The sequence below is a fragment of the Ylistrum balloti genome, unplaced genomic scaffold (assembly GCF_031769215.1).
Source record: "Ylistrum balloti isolate Yb309-2 unplaced genomic scaffold, AGI_CSIRO_Ybal_v1 Utg369912, whole genome shotgun sequence".
NCBI lineage: Eukaryota > Metazoa > Mollusca > Bivalvia > Pectinida > Pectinidae > Ylistrum > Ylistrum balloti.
Window position 1 is genome coordinate 289,527 of NW_026782034.1, and position 21,258 is coordinate 310,784.

A 21,258-nucleotide genomic window follows, 5' to 3' on the forward strand; every position below is an offset into this window, starting at 1 on the left:
CATAGGGACATGTCACTGTGAAAAAATGTTATTTTTAGCTTAACATGAATGTTTAATTAATATACATATAAATGCGATCTCAGAGCTGGATCTCAGAGCTGCATATCATTAATAGAGAATTTGTCTCTCAAAAGTGTCAAAGATGATGATAACATTTATCTGCCGGTAAAGTTTTAAAGAAAATTTGGCTTGTTCCGGATGATAGTTTTTCAAAAAATATGTAGAACACGTAAATTAATTTCTGTAATTGCTGCCTCTGATTTTCTATGGCATATTCCTCAATCTTTGAACTGTTTTACATATTACAACATGTGTATGAATTCTATATTTTAGGAGAGGAGACCAAGGATGGACTCCTCAGATGATGAGACAGACCTTTATGTTGATGCGTTTTCCACTGTCCAAGTTGACACGCTGATGCGCCAGAGTCAAGGTCAAAATGGCAATACAGGTATGAATTTTCAGACTAGTACGGATGGGTTGTTAGGCGGGGATGCTCCAGAGTATGATGTAGTTAAGGCCCCACTGGGGTTATATGATATCTCCAAACCTGTAGCAGAAATGTGGGAACCAATGCCACTTTCCCAAGATGTTATTTTACGATCATCTCTTGGTCCTGTTAAACAGTCCTGTGGACAGTCACGGGATGGTGGCATAGTGTATGATCTTGCCTCACATTCTACCTTTCCTGTTTATGAATTGGCTAAAAATGTAGCAAGGTCGCCTTCTTATGAGGAACCCGAAGAGCCTCTTCCTGAGCTAAAGATTATCGAGGAGGAAAACCGGACGCTAGAGGAGAACTTTTATGAAGCTGTTTGTGAAGATGATGGTGTAAAATGTAGTGAGCAGGGACCTGAACAGATTGGTGTTAACAAAGATAAGGATACAAAATATACAACGGAAAATAGAGAATCACAGGATGTCATGGACAAAGAAGGTTTGACACAGACACCTGATGTAGAACCTCCGATACAGGAGGCACAAACCAGTCTTCCACAAGGAGAAAGTGTGAAAGTTCTAAGTGATGTCAACTATAAAACAGATGATAAATTTATCTATGATTTAGCAAAACCAATTACAGACAATACCAGTATTTCTGAAGTAGATGACAAGGTTTTACAAGTGAAAGTTGAGGAGGAGGTAGCACCAAAACCATTATGTAGAAAGGAAAGCTTGCAAAGGACGTTATCAGTTGGAGCCAGTGGCGTGTATGAGGAGATAGTGTTGCCAGATAAACTCCCTCAGACAGATAAAACCTCACTTAAATCCAAAGCTAAAAAGAAGCAATCTTCACGAGGGAAATCGCAGAAGGGAGGTAATAAATGGGATACACTCAAGAGAGGTAACTCTGTATATTCCTGCACCCTGTGTCTATAGTTTATCAGCACGCACTGGGTGTCATTGTAATGCTTGTCACTTCTGTAGTCTATACACCATCATTCTTAACTGCTAGTCTTACCTAAAATCTGTCGATTAACAGCTACTAACATATTACAGTAAAACTCGTGTTAAACCTGCTTTAATCAAATACTTTATATTATTGTTTTTTGTGATCCATCCTTTCTTAATTCCACCAATACTTCCTTATTTTGTCCAACATTCAGTCGTTACCTTATCTCAGGTAAAAATGAGTATGTATTTATTGAGTTTTATTTCAAAATATTGTTTCACATTACATTTTTTTCGTTTTGTATTCATACTTGTAACTGTTTATTTAACTAAAAGATATCATTAGTGTATAAAAGTACAAAAAATTTTTATTTGTTATATAAATATTATTCGGTAAACAGTCGATGAAAATAGGATAAATCTTTGATATGCAGTATCTCCTTTAGTAGAAACACGGCTAAGTCAGACCATCCGATAAGTATATTTCATTTGGTCTCGTCAACTTCCACTTATCTGAGTTTTACTGTAGTTAGCTAGTTGTCACAGATTTCAATAAGACAAATTAATATTAAGAATGGTATGATGAGAGTGATTTTTACATTATTTTTTTATTTTTATTCAATTTAGATTTTCTGCAGTCGTCCTGCTTTTTACTTTTGTGATAGATTGGCTGTTGGTAGATATACCTTATATACATTGTAGAATTTTTGTATTTTGCTTTTATATGTATTTCTTACCTGTATTTTTTTCACATCATTTTGTATATATATATATATGTATATATATAAATGTGATGACTGACTTTCAACTGCTGTCAGGTGTCATTAAAGCTAGAGATCCAAGGTGTGGTTGGATCTGTATTAGGAATGGTTTGTGTAGCTACTGATCACAAACCATCCCCTGCTGTTGTATCCTTTGGCATGGCACGTCCTTTACCCATATTGTTCTTTATTGCCTCCTGCATTGTGCTCAGTGAGATAGCCACCATCCACAACATGGAGTTTTCAAAGTGATCCTGACTTTTCACATGGCTATACACCCAGCATATATTTAACAGTGTGTTGCCATGGTGACTACCTCATCACCTGTAGAATAATAGTTTGGGTTACATATATATATATGTTGTGGCCTCTTCTTGTTTCCCATTCTCTGCTAGATCCTTTCATACTGTGTTATCATATAGCCTAATAAATTTGAGAATCACCATTTAACTGTTGGTTATTTTTGTAATCAAATCAATAACCATTGATAATCAAGTAAATCAGCATGCTGTTATACATTATAGTTAACATTTAATAGGAAGCATTATAGTTAAATCGTGGTCTTACTACAAAGTATTATTGTTACCTCATAGGTAGTGTTATAGTCAACTCATGGTCTTAATAGAAAGTTAACTCGTGGTCTTACTAGGCAGTATTATTGGGAAAATAAAAAGAGTTGGAGGAGTCCAACATCCTGTGTGTGGTACTAGTTGGTAGATGTATCAGTAGAACCAACGTCCTGAGAGTGGTGCTAGTCGGTGGATGTATCGGTAGAACCAACGTCCCGTGAGTGGTACTGGTCGGTGGATGTATCGGTAGAACCAACGTCCCGTGAGTGGTACTGGTCGGTGGATGTATCGGTAGAACCAACGTCCCGTGAGTGGTACTGGTCGGTGGATGTATCGGTAGAACCAACGTCCTGTGAGTGGTACTGGTCGGTGGATGTATGGGTAGAACCAACGTCCCGTGAGTGGTACTGGACGGTGGATGTATCGGTAGAACCAACGTCCCGTGAGTGGTACTGGTCGGTGTATGTATCGGTAGAACCAACGTCCCGTGAGTGGTACTGGTCGGTGGATGTATCGGTAGAACCAACGTCCCGTGAGTGGTACTGGTCGGTGTATGTATCGGTAGAACCAACGTCCCGTGAGTGGTACTGGTCGGTGGATGTATCGGTAGAACCAACGTCCCGTGAGTGGTACTGGTCGGTGGATGTATCGGTAGAACCAACGTCCTGTGAGTGGTTTTAGTTGGTAGATGTATCGGTAGAAGAATCCTAGGTGGATCAGAAGGATTCTAGCAGACCTCCATAGATAATAGGTACTAACAACTAAATAAAGGATGGAGCATCTACACCAAGGATTCTGTGATCGGTAGTTTATTTGGTTGACATGTTTCAGCTAGGAAGTATTATTGTTTACTGATGGTCTTGATTAAGCTACTGTTATGATTAAGTTGACAAGACCAGTTAATCCTGAATCTAACACAGTGAGTGGGTAGTTTTAGTACATCTGTCAGGCAGTGAGTGAAAATTAGCTTTATAGTAATGTTTACTTTTGCTATCGTAACACTGGTATTTTGACAAAATTTAACTCATACAAATGCTATATTTTAAATTTTACTAATGGCTACATAAATGGATAGGTATGTTTCTGACAAATTAAATAAAATTAATTTGTTATCTTAGTGTGCACAGCAACACATATTTACAAGCTCATGACAGGAAGGAAATAGTATTGGTTTGTAATTTTAATGAACAATATAATGTAGATATAGTACGATATGATATTAAACAACAGGAGATAAAATGACCTGATAATCAACATCACATGTGGAGATATTTACAACCTACATACCATTCAATGAGGACTGTAGTATGACTGTCATTATTAAGTGTTTTGTAATTGTCTGATACTGTATATTAATGGTACATGGCTATTGTATCTGATGACTGGTATCCTGTCCCATCATACTTCTAATAACCACTAGTATTATGATATTGTAGACCTCGCACACATACCTGTATTGTTCAGGCCTGTGTTTTTAATATATCTATGAAGGTAAGAACTTCTCTTTATAAAAAAAAAAAAAAATGAGATTTTTCTGTAGAGTAAAATTTTGAGAAATCCAAATAAACTGAACTTTTTTTCAATTAAAAGGTGGTAGTGTTAGACAGGAAGGAAGCAGTTCTAAACAGGAGGTAGTATATAGATAACAGAAGGGTTAGTACAGTAGGTGAAATTCATATGGTAACATTAGATAGGTACATGTGGGAGATAGACAGATGGTAGCTTAGTAAGGTAGGGGATAGATGTATAATAGCACTGGACAGGTAGGGGATAGATGTATAATAGCATTGGACAGGTAGGGGGTAGATGTATGATAGCATTGGACAGGTAGGGGATAGACAAATGGTAGCTTAGTCAGGTAGGAGATAGATGTATGATAGCATTGGACAGGTAGGGGATAGATGTATGATAGCATTGGACAGGTAGGGGATAGACAGATGGTAGCTTAGTCAGGTAGGAGATAGATGTATGATAGTATTAGACAGGTAGGGGATAGACAGATGGTAGCTTAGTCAGGTAGGGGATGGATGTATGATAGCATTGGACAGGTAGGAGATAGATGTAAGATAGCATTGGACAGGTAGGGGATAGATGTATGATAGCATTGAACAGGTAGGAGATAGATGTATAATAGCATTAGACAGGTAGGAGATAGACAGATGGTAGCTTAGGACAGGTAGGAATTAGATGTATAATAGCATTAGACAGGTAGGAGATAGACAGATGGTAGCTTAAGACAGGTAGGAGATAGATAGATGATTGCGTTAGACTGGTATGTATAGACTGTTGTTTCACGTTAAGCTTTTCATAAGAAGAGATGGTATTGATTTGTACCATAGTGTTGATGATGTGAATACCTGTATGTTACTCAGCATTTATTTATAGATCTTTGACTAACCTATCTCTCTGGTTTCAAGGGAGACAACCACTGTTTGATACCAGATTGACGATCAATAATCAGATATTGTATAGAAAGATCTTACCTGGTTTGTACTACCTGTTGTAAAACTGATAGAAGACACTGCTGGTTTACTGTGTATAATGATCAGGGTTGATAGGATGGTGGTGACTACAGGTAAAATTGTATCTGATGAAATTACAAAATGTTAATATATATATATATCTGGCAGTTAGCCATGCCTGGCAGTAAGCCCACTCATATTGCTGTTTATTAGAATCGAAAACAGTTTTATCTTTTATTGTTCTGTAATATGCCCACCCTAAGTTTTAGTTAGTATTGATATGTCAGTCCCTGCACTTACAATAGAAGAATATGGTACAGAAATAATTTTATATTGTTTCCCTGAGAAATAATTTTATATTGTTTCCCTGAGAAATAATTTTATATTGTTTCCCTGAAAATCTGTCAAATTCTGGTGCATTCTTTATTTAGGTTTCTTCACACTTCATACTGTACACTTTCATCGGTAAATGGAATACGTACTGATTGGCAGTTTTGTGGTGTCGTTTTTTTTAATAAGATAATCTGGTACCTCCCTTGTCTATACGGATGAAAGGTTTTGATATAAGAGTTGTGGAACACTCTGTGGAATGATAGATTTAACTGTTTTTCACATGACTATAAAATAACTCAATAACTTTACATAGTTAACAACTGAATTAAAGTTTTCGGAATGCATTTTATCAAAACATTTCTTGGTTAGGAGTGATATCCATGCAGATCCATTCACAATTAAAGTTTTCGGAATGCATTTTATCAAAACATTTCTTGGTTAGGAGTGATATGCATGCAGATCCATTCACACGCCCTGTGATGTATTTACTTAAATTAAAAGTACTAAGACTATAAGATAGATGCATAATGAAACCTCTTATCTTTCATGGACATATTGTTGCTTGATACCAAATTCAAAGCTCTCTTGATATTTTATGTGAGTTGTTATCATAATAGCTCTGCATTTTCCAAAGCAAATTCTTTCAGTTTTCCATTTGTCCGTATAGTTTATGTAGTTTTGAGAGACTGAACCAAGTTGACTTGGATTTCAAAAGTTTTGTTATGATAAGAACATATATTGTCAATATGAATAAGTTATTTAATGTTTTAGAAGTTTGAATCCTGTAACAAACATGTATTTAACCACTACACTATACCATGAGGTATGACAACTCTAGACATCCTTCCTTTCCTCAACTAATTCCCACGATTGTGTTCGTCTATATCATGAAAATAATATCAAACATAAAAAAAATGAATAATGCATGGTAACTATTTAATTTCATTAAAAATAGTTTTGAAAGAGCATTAAGCAACTGAACAGATTGTCGTCCTGAATATTCTGTAATGTTTTTTACCCAACACCTGTGTCATTGTGTACTATCCTACTGTAGTCCTTGTGTTACCATCATGGCGTCCAGACAGGTAAATGTCCTGTTTTAGTCTTTGTATTCACTTTACCAAACCTAGCTAGGTAGATGTCCTGTTTAAGTCTTTGTGTTCACTTTACCAAACCTAGCTAGGTAGATGTCCTGTTTTAGTCTTTATATTCACTTTACCAAACCTAGCTAGGTAGATGTCATTTTTAAGTCTCTGTGTTCACTTTACCAAACCTAGCTAGGTAGATGTCCTGTTTTAGTCTTTGTGTTCACTTTACCAAACCTAGCTAGGTAAATGTCCTGTTTTAGTCTTTGTATTCACTTTACCAAACCTAGCTAGGTAGATGTCCTGTTTTAGTCTTTGTGTTCACTTTACCAAACCTAGCTAGGTAGATGTCCTGTTTTAGTCTTTATATTCACTTTACCAAACCTAGCTAGGTAGATGTCATTTTTAAGTCTTTGTGTTCACTTTACCAAACCTAGCTAGGTAGATGTCCTGTTTTAGTCTTTGTGTTCACTTTACCAAACCTAGCTAGGTAGATGTCATTTTTATGTCTCTGTGTTCACTTTACCAAACCTAGCTAGGTAGATGTCCTGTTTTAGTCTTTGTATTCACTTTACCAAACCTAGCTAGGTAGATGTCCTGTTTTAGTCTTTATATTCACTTTACCAAACCTAGCTAGGTAGATGTCCTGTTTTAGTCTTTGTATTCACTTTACCAAACCTAGCTAGGTAGATGTCATTTTTAAGTCTTTGTGTTCACTTTACCAAACCTAGCTAGGTAGATGTCATTTTTAAGTCTTTGTGTTCACTTTAAGTTTTTGTGTTCACTTTACCAAACCTAGCTAGGTAGATGTCCTGTTTTAGTCTTTATATTCACTTTACCAAACCTAGCTAGGTAGATATCCTGTTTTAGTCTTTGTGTTCACTTTACCAAACCTAGCTAGGTAGATGTCCTGTTTTAGTCTTTATATTCACTTTACCAAACCTAGCTAGGTAAATGTCATTTTTGTTTTTACCAAACCTAGCTAGGTAGATGTCATTTTTAAGTCTTTGTGTTCACTTTACCAAACCTAGCTAGGTAGATGTCATTTTTAAGTCTTTGTGTTCACTTTACCAAACCTAGCTAGGTAGATGTCCTGTTTTAGTCTTTGTGTTCACTTTACCAAACCTAGCTAGGTAGATGTCCTTTTTTAGTCTTTGTGTTCACTTTACCAAACCTAGCTAGGTAGATGTCATGTTTTAAGTCTTTGTGTTCACTTTACCAAACCTAGCTAGGTAGATGTCTTTGTGTTTTAGTCTTTGTGTTCACTTTACCAAACCTAGCTAGGTAGATGTCATTTTTAAGTCTTTGTGTTCACTTTACCAAACCTAGCTAGGTAGATGTCCTGTTTTAGTCTTTATATTCACTTTACCAAACCTAGCTAGGTAGATGTCATTTTTAAGTCTTTGTGTTCACTTTACCAAACCTAGCTAGGTAAATGTCCTGTTTTAGTCTTTATATTCACTTTACCAAACCTAGCTAGTTAGATGTCATTTTTAAGTCTTTGTGTTCACTTTACCAAACCTAGCTAGGTAGATGTCCTGTTTTAGTCTTTGTGTTCACTTTACCAAACCTAGCTAAGTAGATGTCCTGTTTAAGTCTTTGTATTCACTTTACCAAACCTAGCTAGGTAGATGTCCTGTTTAAGTCTTTATATTCACTTTACCAAACCTAGCTAGGTAGATGTCCTGTTTAAGTCTTTGTGTTCACTTTACCAAACCTAGCTAGGTAGATGTCTGTTTTAGTCTTTGTGTTCACTTTGTGTCTGTTTTAGTCTTTGTATTCACTTTACCAAATAGCTATTCATTTTTAAGTCTTTGTGTTCACTTTACCAAACCTAGCTAGGTAGATGTCCTGTTTTAGTCTTTATTTGTGTCATTTTTAAGTCTTTGTGTTCACTTTACCAAACCAAACCTGTTTTAGTCTTTATATTCACTTTACCAAACCTAGCTAGGTAAATGTCCTGTTTAAGTCTTTGTGTTCACTTTACCAAACCTAGCTAGGTGGATGTCCTGTTTTAGTCTTTATATTCACTTTACCAAACCTAGCTAGGTAGATGTCATTTTTAAGTCTTTGTGTTCACTTTACCAAACCTAGCTAGGTAGATGTCCTGTTTTAGTCTTTGTGTTCACTTTACCAAACCTAGCTAGGTAGATGTCCTGTTTTAGTCTTTGTATTCACTTTACCAAACCTAGCTAGGTAGATGTCATTTTTAAGTCTTTGTGTTCACTTTACCAAACCTAGCTAGGTAGATGTCATTTTTAAGTCTTTGTGTTCACTTTACCAAACCTAGCTAGGTAGATGTCCTGTTTTAGTCTTTGTATTCACTTTACCAAACCTAGCTAGGTAGATGTCCTGTTTTAGTCTTTGTGTTCACTTTACCAAACCTAGCTAGGTAGATGTCCTGTTTTAGTCTTTGTATTCACTTTACCAAACCTAGCTAGGTAGATGTCATTTTTAAGTCTTTGTGTTCACTTTACCAAACCTAGCTAGGTAGATGTCCTGTTTTAGTCTTTGTGTTCACTTTACCAAACCTAGCTAGGTAGATGTCATTTTTAAGTCTTTGTGTTCACTTTACCAAACCTAGCTAGGTAGATGTCATTTTTAAGTCTTTGTGTTCACTTTACCAAACCTAGCTAGCTAGTTCACTTTACCAAACCTAGCTAGGTGGATGTCCTGTTTTAGTCTTTGTGTTCACTTTACCAAACCTAGCTAGGTAGATGTCATTTTTAAGTCTTTGTGTTCACTTTACCAAACCTAGCTAGGGAGATGTCATTTTTAAGTCTCTGTGTTCACTTTACCAAACCTAGCTAGGTATATGTCATTTTTAAGTCTTTGTGTTCACTTTACCAAACCTAGCTAGGTAGATGTCCTGTTTTAGTCTTTGTATTCACTTTACCAAACCTAGCTAGGTAGATGTCATTTTTAAGTCTTTATTGTCTTTGTCTTTGTATTCACTTTACCAAACCTAGCTAGGTAGATGTCCTGATGTTAGTCTTTGTGTTCACTTTACCAAACCTAGCTAGGTAGATGTCCTGTTTAAGTCTTTGTGTTCACTTTACCAAACCTAGCTAGGTAGATGTCCTGTTTTAGTCTTTATATTCACTTTACCAAACCTAGCTAGGTAGATGTCATTTTTAAGTCTTTGTGTTCACTTTACCAAACCTAGCTAGGTAGATGTCCTGTTTTAGTCTTTGTGTTCACTTTACCAAACCTAGCTAGGTAGATGTCATTTTTAAGTCTTTGTGTTCACTTTACCAAACCTAGCTAGGTAAATGTCCTGTTTAAGTCTTTGTGTTCACTTTACCAAACCTAGCTAGGTAGATGTCCTGTTTTAGTCTTTATATTCACTTTACCAAACCTAGCTAGGTAGATGTCATTTTTAAGTCTTTGTGTTCACTTTACCAAACCCTAGCTAGGTAGATGTCCTTTTTAGTCTTTGTGTTCACTTTACCAAACCTAGCTAGGTAGATGTCCTGCTAGGTAGATGTCCTTTTTAGTCTTTGTGTTCACTTTACCAAACCTAGCTAGGTAGATGTCCTGTTTTAGTCTTTGTGTTCACTTTACCAAACCTAGCTAGGTAGATGTCATTTTTAAGTCTTTGTGTTCACTTTACCAAACCTAGCTAGGTAGATGTCCTGTTTTAGTCTTTATATTCACTTTACCAAACCTAGCTAGGTAGATGGAGTCTTTGTGTTCACTTTACCAAACCTAGCTAGGTGTCCTGTTTTAGTCTTTGTATTCACTTTACCAAACCTAGCTAGGTAGATGTCATTTTTAAGTCTTTGTGTTCACTTTACCAAACCTAGCTAGGTAGATGTCCTGTTTTAGTCTTTATATTCACTTTACCAAACCTAGCTAGGTGGATGTCCTGTTTTAGTCTTTGTGTTCACTTTACCAAACCTAGACAGGTAGATGTCCTACTGAAGTCCCAGTGTTATCTTCAAAAGGCCTAGACATTTAGGTGATTAGAGCAGTAGACAATTTACTGTCCTGCTCCCCCTCAAGAAGGTTGTGATATCTACATTTCTCATCTCCTCTATCCCTCTCTCCAATAGGTGGTGACATCTACCCTCTCTCATCCTCTATCCCAATTCCCAGTAGGTGATGACCTCTACTCTTTCTCGTCCTCACTCAATCCCTCTTCCCAATAGGTGGTGATATCTACCCTTTCTTATCTCCTCTATCCCACTTCCCAATAGGTAGTGACCTCTACCCTTTCTCATCCTCTATCCCACTTCCCAATAGGTGATGACCTCTACCCTTTCTCATCCTCTATCCCACTTCCCAATAGGTGATGACCTCTACCCTTTCTCATCCTCTATCCTTCTTCCCAATAGGTGATGACCTCTACCCTTTCTCATCTATCCCACTTCCCAATAGGTGATGACCTCTACCCTTTCTCATCCTCTATCCCACTTCCCAATAGGTGATGACCTCTACCCTTTCTCATCCTCTATCCTTCTTCCCAATAGGTGATGACCTCTACCCTTTCTCATCCTCTATCCCACTTCCCAATAGGTGATGACCTCTACCCTTTCTCATCCTCTATCCCACTTCCCAATAGGTGATGACCTCTACCCTTTCTCATCCTCTATCCCACTTCCCAATAGGTGATGACCTCTACCCTTTCTCATCCTCTATCCCACTTCCCAATAGGTGATGACCTCTACCCTTTCTCATCCTCTATCCCATTTCCCAATAGGTGATGACCTCTACCCTTTCTCATCCTCTACCCTTTCTCATCCTCTTCCCAATAGGTGATGACCTCTACCCTTTCTCCTATCCCACTTCCCAATAGGTGATGACCTCTCATCCCTTATCCCACCCTTTCTTCCCAATAGGTGATGACCTCTACCCTTTCTCATCCTCTATCCTTCTTCCCAATAGGTGATGACCTCTACCCTTTCTCATCCTCTATCCCACTTCCCAATAGGTGATGACCTCTACCCTTTCTCATCCTCTATCCCACTTCCCAATAGGTGATGACCTCTACCCTTTCTCATCCTCTATCCCACTTCCCAATAGGTGATGACCTCTACCCTTTCTCATCCTCTATCCTTCTTCCCAATAGGTGATGACCTCTACCCTTTCTCATCCTCTATCCTTCTTCCCAATAGGTGGTGACCTCTACCCTTTCTCATCTCCTCTATCCTTCTTCCCAATAGGTGGTGACCTCTACCCTTTCTCATCCTCTATCCTTCTTCCCAATAGGTGGTGACCTCTACCCTTTCTCATCCTCTATCCCTCTTCCCAATAGGTGGTGACCTCTACCCTTTCTCATCTCCTCTATCCTTCTTCCCAATAGGTGGTGACCTCTACCCTTTCTCATCCTCTATCCTTCTTCCCAATAGGTGGTGACCTCTACCCTTTCTCATCTTCTCTATCCCTCTTCCCAAAAGATGGTGATATCTATCCCTGTGAAAAGGTCCAACTGTTCAGGTCACACTGATTATAAACAAAGATCCAAGACATAAGGTCACAGAGGTAATAGTAATGTTAAATGTCAAGTTCAAAGAAAATGTATGTTGTGGCAAGGTCACAGAGGTTATAATAAGGTTGATGTGGCAAGGTCACAGAGGTCATAGAGAAAGGTCCAACTTTCAGGACACTCAGTCTATACCTGTAAGACCAATCTGGCATGATCACAGAAAGGTTTGAATGGCAAGGTCACTGAGGTCATAAAGAAAGGTCAAAGTTGCAAGGTCACAGAGGTCATAGAGATAGGTCCACTGTTCAGGACACTCAGTCTATACCAGTAAGATCAATCTGGCCTGATCACAGAGGTTATACAGAAAGGTCGGAGTGTCAAGGTCACTGAGGTCATAGAGAAAGGGCAAAGCTGCAATGTCACTGAGGTAATACATTAAGGATGAAACTGGCAATGCAGTACAAAAGGCTACTTAAGTCTTGATAGGACAATGGATCATCCTAGAGTATTAAAATACATGCGTTTGTGATCAAAGAGATAACCAGTGTTTAATATAATAGTCATATGTTGTCAATGTCATGTGATTATAAATAAGAACAGCCATCTTCACTATTGTGTCAGTGAGATCTAGATCGTATCATTCAACAAACCTCTTACAATCTACTTGTTGATCATCTGACACAGAAAACAGGAAGTGTCTATAGGGGAAGTAAAAGAAACCCTGTACATTGGAGGAGTTTTTAGGACCCAGTCAAAGTAATTATGTTAAGGAACAGGACAAATGGTTCACTCCATTCTGTTAATGGGTAAGCTTTTACCTGACACCTTATCTGTGTCACAAATTTGTTATTGTATGTGTGTGTGCTCATGTGAATTCTGACAGGATATAGGACTTTTAAAAATGATATGATTATGCGTAGTCAGATTCAGTGTAACTATGATGTTTGTCAAAAGTGGTGGATATGTGGATTGTAGTGTTGAGGGTAAAAATTGATCAAACTGATCATTTATAACACTGTAATATAATATTATGTAACACTGTAACTTTGTCTATAACACCGTAACTTTGTCTATAACACTGTAACTTTGTCTATAACACTGTAACATTGTCTATAACACCGTAACTTTGTCCATAACACTGTAACTTTGTCTATAACACTGTAACATTCATTCTGTGATACTGTAACTTTGTCTATAACACTGTAACATTCATTCTGTGATACTGTAACTTTGTCTATAACACTGTAACATTCATTCTGTGATACTGTGGCTGTGTTTATGATACTGTAGCTGTTGTCTATGATACTGTAGCTGTTGTCTATGATACTGTAGCTGTAGTCTATGATACTGTAGCTGTTGTCTGTGATACTGTAGCTGTTGTCTGTGATACTGTAGCTGTTGCCTGTGATACTGTAGCTGTTGTCTGTGATACTGTAGCTGTTGTCTGTGATACTGTAGCTGTTGTCTGCAATACTGTAGCTGTTGTCTGTGATACTGTAGCTGTTGTCTGTGATACTGTAGCTGTTGTCTGCAATACTGTAGCTGTTGTCTGTGATACTGTAGCTGTTGTCTGTGATACTGTAGCTGTTGTCTGTGTCTGCGATACTGTAGTTGTTGTCTGTGATACTGTAGTTGTTGTCTGTGATACTGTAGTTGTTGTCTGTGATACTGTAGTTGTTTTCTATGATACTGTAGCTGTTGTCTGTGATACTGTAGCTGTTGTCTGCGATACTGTAGTTGTTGTCTGTGATACTGTAGTTGTTGTCTATGATACTGTAGTTGTTGTCTGTGATACTGTAGCTGTAGTCTATGATACTGTAGCTGTTGTCTGTGATACTGTAGCTGTTGTCTGTGATCTGTAGCTGTTGCCTGTGATACTGTAGCTGTTGTCTGCAATACTGTAGCTGTTGTCTGTGATACTGTAGCTGTTGTCTGTGATACTGTAGCTGTTGTCTGCGATACTGTAGTTGTTGTCTGTGATACTGTAGTTGTTGTCTATGATACTGTAGCTGTTGTCTGTGATACTGTAGTTGTTGTCTGTGATACTGTAGTTGTTTTCTATGATACTGTAGCTGTTGTCTGTGATACTGTAGCTGTTGTCTGCGATACTGTAGTTGTTGTCTGTGATACTGTAGTTGTTGTCTATGATACTGTAGTTGTTGTCTGTGATACTGTAGTTGTTGTCTGTGATACTGTAGTTGTTGTCTATGATACTGTAGCTGTTGTCTGCGATACTGTAGTTGTTGTCTGTGATACTGTAGTTGTTGTCTATGATACTGTAGCTGTTGTCTGTGATACTGTAGTTGTTGTCTGTGATACTGTAGCTGTTGTCTGCGATACTGTAGTTGTTGTCTGTGATACTGTAGTTGTTGTCTGTGATACTGTAGCTGTTGTCTATGATACTGTAGCTGTTGTCTGTGATGTCTATGATACTGTAGCTGTTGTCTGTGATACTGTAGCTGTTGTCTGTGATACTGTAGTTGTTGTCTGTGATACTGTAGTTGTTGTCTATGATTTTTCTTTGTCTCAGAGTACAAGGGGTCTGATGAACTGAAACAGAAGTGGGTGGGCTTATTACCAAACAAGGGCTTATCACTGGACAATGAATAAGTATTAGTTTGAAAGTCCACTAAACAGCACTAGATATGGGTGGGTTTATTACCAGACAAGGGCTTATCACTAGACAATGAAATAGCATTAGTTTGTAAGTATACTTAAATGTACTTAATATGGGTGGGCTTATTATCAGACATGGTTTATCACTAGACAATGAATAAGTATTTGTTTGAAAGTCCACTAAACAGCACTAGATATGGGTGGGCTTATTACCAGACAGAATTTTAGGTCATTGTATTCTATTAAGATGTTTTCTTGAGAAGTTTTCCCTATTGACTAACATGCATCAGATATGGAATATTCCTGACGTTGATAAAGAGGTTGGGTGGAGTATAGAGTTCAAAGTCTGACTAGATTTAGAGTTGACATAGCAAAAGGATCTCATCTCGTTTGAAATTCTGTACTCTAGTGATATAGTAATTATTATTGAATTAACTTTATATAGTGCTAGCTAGAACATAATCCATTTGTTTCCTTATTGTAATTATAAAGGCTCACTTTGTCAGTTATCTCTAAAGGGACAATATTTGATATGTTTGTAGGGGTTTTCCTTGGACCCTAAAATTTATGACTTGAAAGATTCCGTGAACTTCAATTCTTTATGAAATAGAGTAAAACTTTCTAAATTTTATGAGTCTTATGTCAATTTCAGGGGTGAAAGTGAAGGTTTCTGAGAACCAGGGCATATCCTGGTTTTATATAACTTTACAAATTTACATTATTTCATCTAGGAGGTATTTCATGGACTTTTCTGGTCATTTTTTCTGTATCAATACCAAGATTGTTGTTCAGGTAAGCCTAACAGGGATTTAATGACCTTTGATTCCCTTCACTTTGATCTCTACAACGTCTTTTGTTCAGGAATTGTAATAAGAGATCTGGAAGTGTGTTTGCCATACGTAATGTATTAATAGATATACCTCAAAGTGTTGTAAACAGGATGTGAACTGAATTGTAATCCTGTCTGTCTTTTTGTCCGTATGTTGTCTAATCAGTATTAGACTGTCTGTCTTTTTGTCTGTATGTTTGTCTAATCAGTATTAGACTGTCTGTCTTTTTGTCCGTATGTTGTCTAATCAGTATTGGACTGTCTTTTTGTCTGTATGTTTGTCTAATCAGTATTAGACTGTCTGTCTTTTTGTCTGTATGTTTGTCTAATCAGTATTAGACTGTCTGTCTTTTTGTCTGTATGTTTGTCTAATCAGTATTAGACTGTCTGTCTTTTTGTCTGTATGTTTGTCTAATCAGTATTAGACTGTCTGTCTTTTTGTCTGTATGTTTGTCTAATCAGTATTAGACTGTCTGTCTTTTTGTCTGTATGTTTGTCTAATCAGTATTAGACTGTCTGTCTTTTTGTCTGTATGTTTGTCTAATCAGTTTTAAGGGAGTAAATACTTGTACATGGAAATTAGATAGTACTGTAAATATCATATTCAAGTCAAATTGCAGTAGGGACATAAAGCTAGTCTGTGGCCTAAATTCTAGTTTAAATATAAAAAAGTCCAAGAAAATTAAGATAGCTACATCATGATATTGTAAATCCATTTTAGATTGTTTTTTTTTACTGGAGTCACTAGAATTGTCATACATAAATATTTATATACAATCTGTTGTATTCCCTTGTACATTGGATATATATTTACTGTCATGTGTCAGCATATTCAGTTTTATTATACCCCTCAAAAATTTTGAGAGGATCATTTAGTTGCATCTTTGTTCCTTCTGTCCATCATTATATTTGTACTTTCGTGTCCTGAGCATAAATTTGCCCAAGGTTAAGCAAGGATCATGAAACTAGGTGTATACATTGGTCATGCTAACATGATGTGCAGTGTACCAAATTCAGGGCTCATGACCCCCTCAATTACAGAGCTGTTGCCCTTTGTTACATTTTTGTCAAGAGCATAGCTTTAAATTCCTTGCATTTGAACTAGGATAATGAAACGTGATGATTACATTAGTCATACAAAGGTTATGTGCAGTGTAGCAAAATCAGGACCCATAACATCTCAATTCCAGAGTTATTGCCCTTTGTAGAAATTGACGTCCATAGCATAACTTTGCTTTCATTTAAACTAGCATAGTGAAACTTTGGGATACATTGGTCATACTAAGAGGATGTACCCTGTACCAAATTCAGTGCCTGAAACTCCTTAACAGAATGATTGCCCTTTATTAAAATTGTGTGTTCAATAGATTTGTTTTCGTGGACCATTCATCAGTTTCACTGTTGTTCTTGTTCTGTTTAATTTGATTATATATATATATATATTGTCTGTTACATTATATCAATAACTGAGTGTTACCAACTTTTCTGATTTCATCAGCTCTACCTGATAATATCATGACCTTCTCAAATCGTAATGAAATGTTAGAATCATCGCATATTTCTTTACTTTTGATCCGTATAAAAAAAAAAATATCAAAATAAATTACTTGATCAATTAGAATTGTGATTATGTTCAAACACCACACAGGACATCTTGATACATACGGATGTGATAAATGTACAGTAGAATTGAAGATTTTTTTTCCCGTGATGACCATTAAAGGGCAGTAATCATATGTATGGTGACATAGCTGATATATAGAAAATCTTGTGTGAGTGTTGATGTAATCTAGAATTAAACTGGATACATATTATGATAAATTCCATATTACATTAGCATGAATGAAAGACCTTGTTCACCATATCATTTGTAGCTCTTAAATCAGTTTCCCTATATGACTTATTATGTTACTTTACGTCATCAACACTTGACAATTTTACAACATTAGTATTAATACTACACATATATCTAACAATATTTATGTTGCGTCCTATGGCCACAACACACCATTTATCTGACCAGATATATGATAATCTTGATTACAGTGTAAATAATTAATTCAATAATCAAAACATACATTGTACATAAAATTAGCTGACCTTATCTATTGTAACTATACCCTAATACATAACACTGTTATACTGTGCTAAAGTATATACAATGGAAACTCGTTATCTCGAAATTCAAGGCAACAAGGAAAGCATTTCGACTTATCTGAATTTCAACTCACACAAGATCTAGATAGGAAATAAGCAGGACTTATTTTGACTCAAGCAGAATTTCGACTCCAGAAATATCGAGACATCGAGTTTCAACTGTATATGTATTTCAGTCGGTTTGTTCTGTACCAATATATTCCCTAATGTTGTATATAACTACGTAGTGCCTTACTTAAAACTATTGAGCTTAATTAACTTCATTAAATATGCTGTTAATATTGAATTCATGGAATTATATTTCTGGTTTACAATAGTTTCTCTATTTTCTTTATCAAAGACACATGATAATAAGTTGTTATAGAAATTTTTTATATCTTCACAAATCAGTACTATGTCAAGGTAAATTTAATCAAACTCATCTGAAATTTTATGTTGTTGTTGAAGACCAACACAGACAAACATCATTAAATCTGGAGATATTTTAGCAAAGTAAAGAATAAAACAACTATATCTCATGATCGGGTTCCGATGTTGATTTGTTTATATTTAATTTTCACCTGTTTATGAGTAACCCTGACTAACATGGATTGTGTTTTTTTATAGGGACTGCGCCAAGTCAGAGGGTACCGGGATGGTCTCAAGACTCTTCTGACGGGACTCTGTATACAGATGTCTATTATCCAGGAGGTAAGTCTGGAGTTATGGTCCGGGACTCTGTACACAGATGTCTATTATCCAGGAGGTAAGTCTGGAGTTATCGTCGGGGACTCTGTATACAGATGTCTATTATCCAGGAGGTAAGTCTGGAGTTATGGTCCGGGACTCTGTACACAGATGTCTATTATCCAGGAGGTAAGTCTGGAGTTATGGTCCGGGACTCTGTAAACAGATGTCTATTATCCAGGAGGTAAGTCTGGAGTTATGGTCCGGGACTCTGTATACAGATGTCTATTATCCAGGAGGTAAGTCTGGAGTTATGGTCCGGGACTCTGTACACAGATGTCTATTATCCAGGAGGTAAGTCTGGAGTTATGGTCCGGGACTCTGTAAACAGATGTCTATTATCCAGGAGGTAAGTCTGGAGTTATGGTCCGGGACTCTGTATACAGATGTCTATTATCCAGGAGGTAAGTCTGGAGTTATGGTCCGGGACTCTGTATACAGATGTCTATTATCCAGGAGGTAAGTCTGGAGTTATGGTCCGGGACTCTGTATACAGATGTCTATTATCCAGGAGGTAAGTCTGGAGTTATGGTCCGGGACTCTGTATACAGATGTCTATTATCCAGGAGGTAAGTCTGGAGTTATGGTCCGGGACTCTGTATACAGATGTCTATTATCCAGGAGGTAAGTCTGGAGTTATGGTCCGGGACTCTGTATACAGATGTCTATTATCCAGGAGGTAAGTCTGGAGTTATGGTCCAGGACTCTGTAAACAGATGTCTATTATCCAGGAGGTAAGTCTGGAGTTATGGTCCGGGACTCTGTATACAGATGTCTATTATCCAGGAGGTAAGTCTGGAGTTATGGTCCGGGACTCTGTATACAGATGTCTATTATCCAGGAGGTAAGTCTGGAGTTATGGTCCGGGACTCTGTATACAGATGTCTATTATCCAGGAGGTAAGTCTGGAGTTATGGTCCAGAACTCTGTACACAGATGTCTATTATCCAGGAGGTAAGTCTGGAGTTATGGTCCGGAACTCTGTATACAGATGTCTATTATCCAGGAGGTAAGTCTGGAGTTATGGTCCGGGACTCTGTATACAGATGTCTATTATCCAGGAGGTAAGTCTGGAGTTATGGTCCAGAACTCTGTACACAGATGTCTATTATCCAGGAGGTAAGTCTGGAGTTATGGTCCGGAACTCTGTATACAGATGTCTATTATCCAGGAGGTAAGTCTGGAGTTATGGTCCGGGACTCTGTATACAGATGTCTATTATCCAGGAGGTAAGTCTGGAGTTTTCGTCCGGGACTCTGTACACAGATGTCTATTATCCAGGAGGTAAGTCTGGGGTTATCGTCCGGGACTCTGTATACAGATGTCTATTATCTAGGAGGTAAGTCTGGAGTTATCGCCTTTACAGGTAACATAAGTCTCTTGGTATACACAAGTCTACTGACTGTACCTCAGCACACAGTAAGTCTGAAGTTATCTACTGACTGTACCTCAGCACACAGTAAGTCTGAAGTTATCTACGGTCTGTACCTCAGCACACAGTAATCCTCTGACTGTACCTCAGCACACAGTAAGTCTGAAGTCACTATCCTCTGACTGTACCTCAGCACACAGTAAGTCTGAAGTTCTATCTGAAGTTATCTACTGACTGTACCTCAGCACACAGTCTGAAGTCTGCACACAGTAAGTCTGAAGTCTACTGACTGTACCTCAGCACACAGTAAGTCTGAAGTTATCTACTGACTGTACCTCAGCACACAGTAAGTCTGAAGTCACTATCCTCTGACTGTACCTCAGCACACAGTAAGTCTGAAGTTATCTACTGACTGTACCTCAGCACACAGTAAGTCTGAAGTCACTATCCTCTGACTGTACCTCAGCACACAGTAAGTCTGAAGTCACTATCCTCTGACTGTACCTCAGCACACAGTAAGTCTGAAGTTATCTACTGACTGTACCTCAGCACACACTAAGTCTGAAGTTATCTACTGACTGTACCTCAGCACACAGTAAGTCTGAAGTTATCTACTGACTGTACCTCAGCACACAGTAAGTCTGAAGTTATCTACTGACTGTACCTCAGCACACAGTAAGTCTGAAGTTATCTACTGACTGTACCTCAGCACACAGTAAGTCTGAAGTTATCTACTGACTGTACCTCAGCACACAGTAAGTCTGAAGTTATCTACTGACTGTATCAGCACACAGTAACTGACTGTACCTCAGCACACAGTAAGTCTGAAGTTATCTACTGACTGTACCTCAGCACACAGTCAGTCTGAAGTTATCGACTGACTGTACCTCAGCACACAGTAAGTCTGAAGTTATCTACTGACTGTACCTCAGCACACAGTAAGTCTGAAGTTATCTACTGACTGTACCTCAGCACACAGTAAGTCTGAAGTCACTATCCTCTGACTGTACCTCAGCACACAGTAAGTCTGAAGTCAGCACACTATCTACTGACTGTACCTCAGCACACAGTAAGTCTGAAGTATCTACTGACTGTACCTCAGCACACAGTAAGTCTGAAGTTATCTACTGACTGTACCTCAGCACACAGTAAGTCTGAAGTTATCTACTGACTGTACCTCAGCACACAGTAAGTCTGAAGTTACCTCAGCACACAGTAAGTCTCCTCTGACTGTACCTCAGCACACAGTAAGTCTGAAGTTATCTACTGACTGTACCTCAGCTCAGCACACAGTAAGTCTGAAGTCAGCACACAGTAGTCTGAAGTTATCTACTGACTGTACCTCAGCACACAGTAAGTCTGAAGTTATCTACTGACTGTACCTCAGCACACAGTAAGTCTGAAGTTATCTACTGACTGTACCTCAGCACACAGTAAGTCTGAAGTTATCTACTGACTGTACCTCAGCACACAGTAAGTCTGAAGTACCTCAGCACACAGTATCTACTGACTGTACCTCAGCACACAGTAA

At 37.7% G+C, this 21,258-nt stretch overlaps 1 protein-coding gene across 1 annotated transcript in view; it reads left to right on the forward strand.

Moving 5' to 3' along the window:
- LOC132546762 (rho guanine nucleotide exchange factor 10-like) overlaps positions 1–21,258 on the forward strand; it is a 70,487-nt gene that overhangs the window by 13,578 nt on the left and 35,651 nt on the right. The window contains 2 exon segments of the mRNA XM_060210480.1: positions 334–1,342; positions 18,236–18,319. Of these exon segments, the coding sequence (XP_060066463.1) occupies positions 334–1,342; positions 18,236–18,319 (1,093 nt within the window).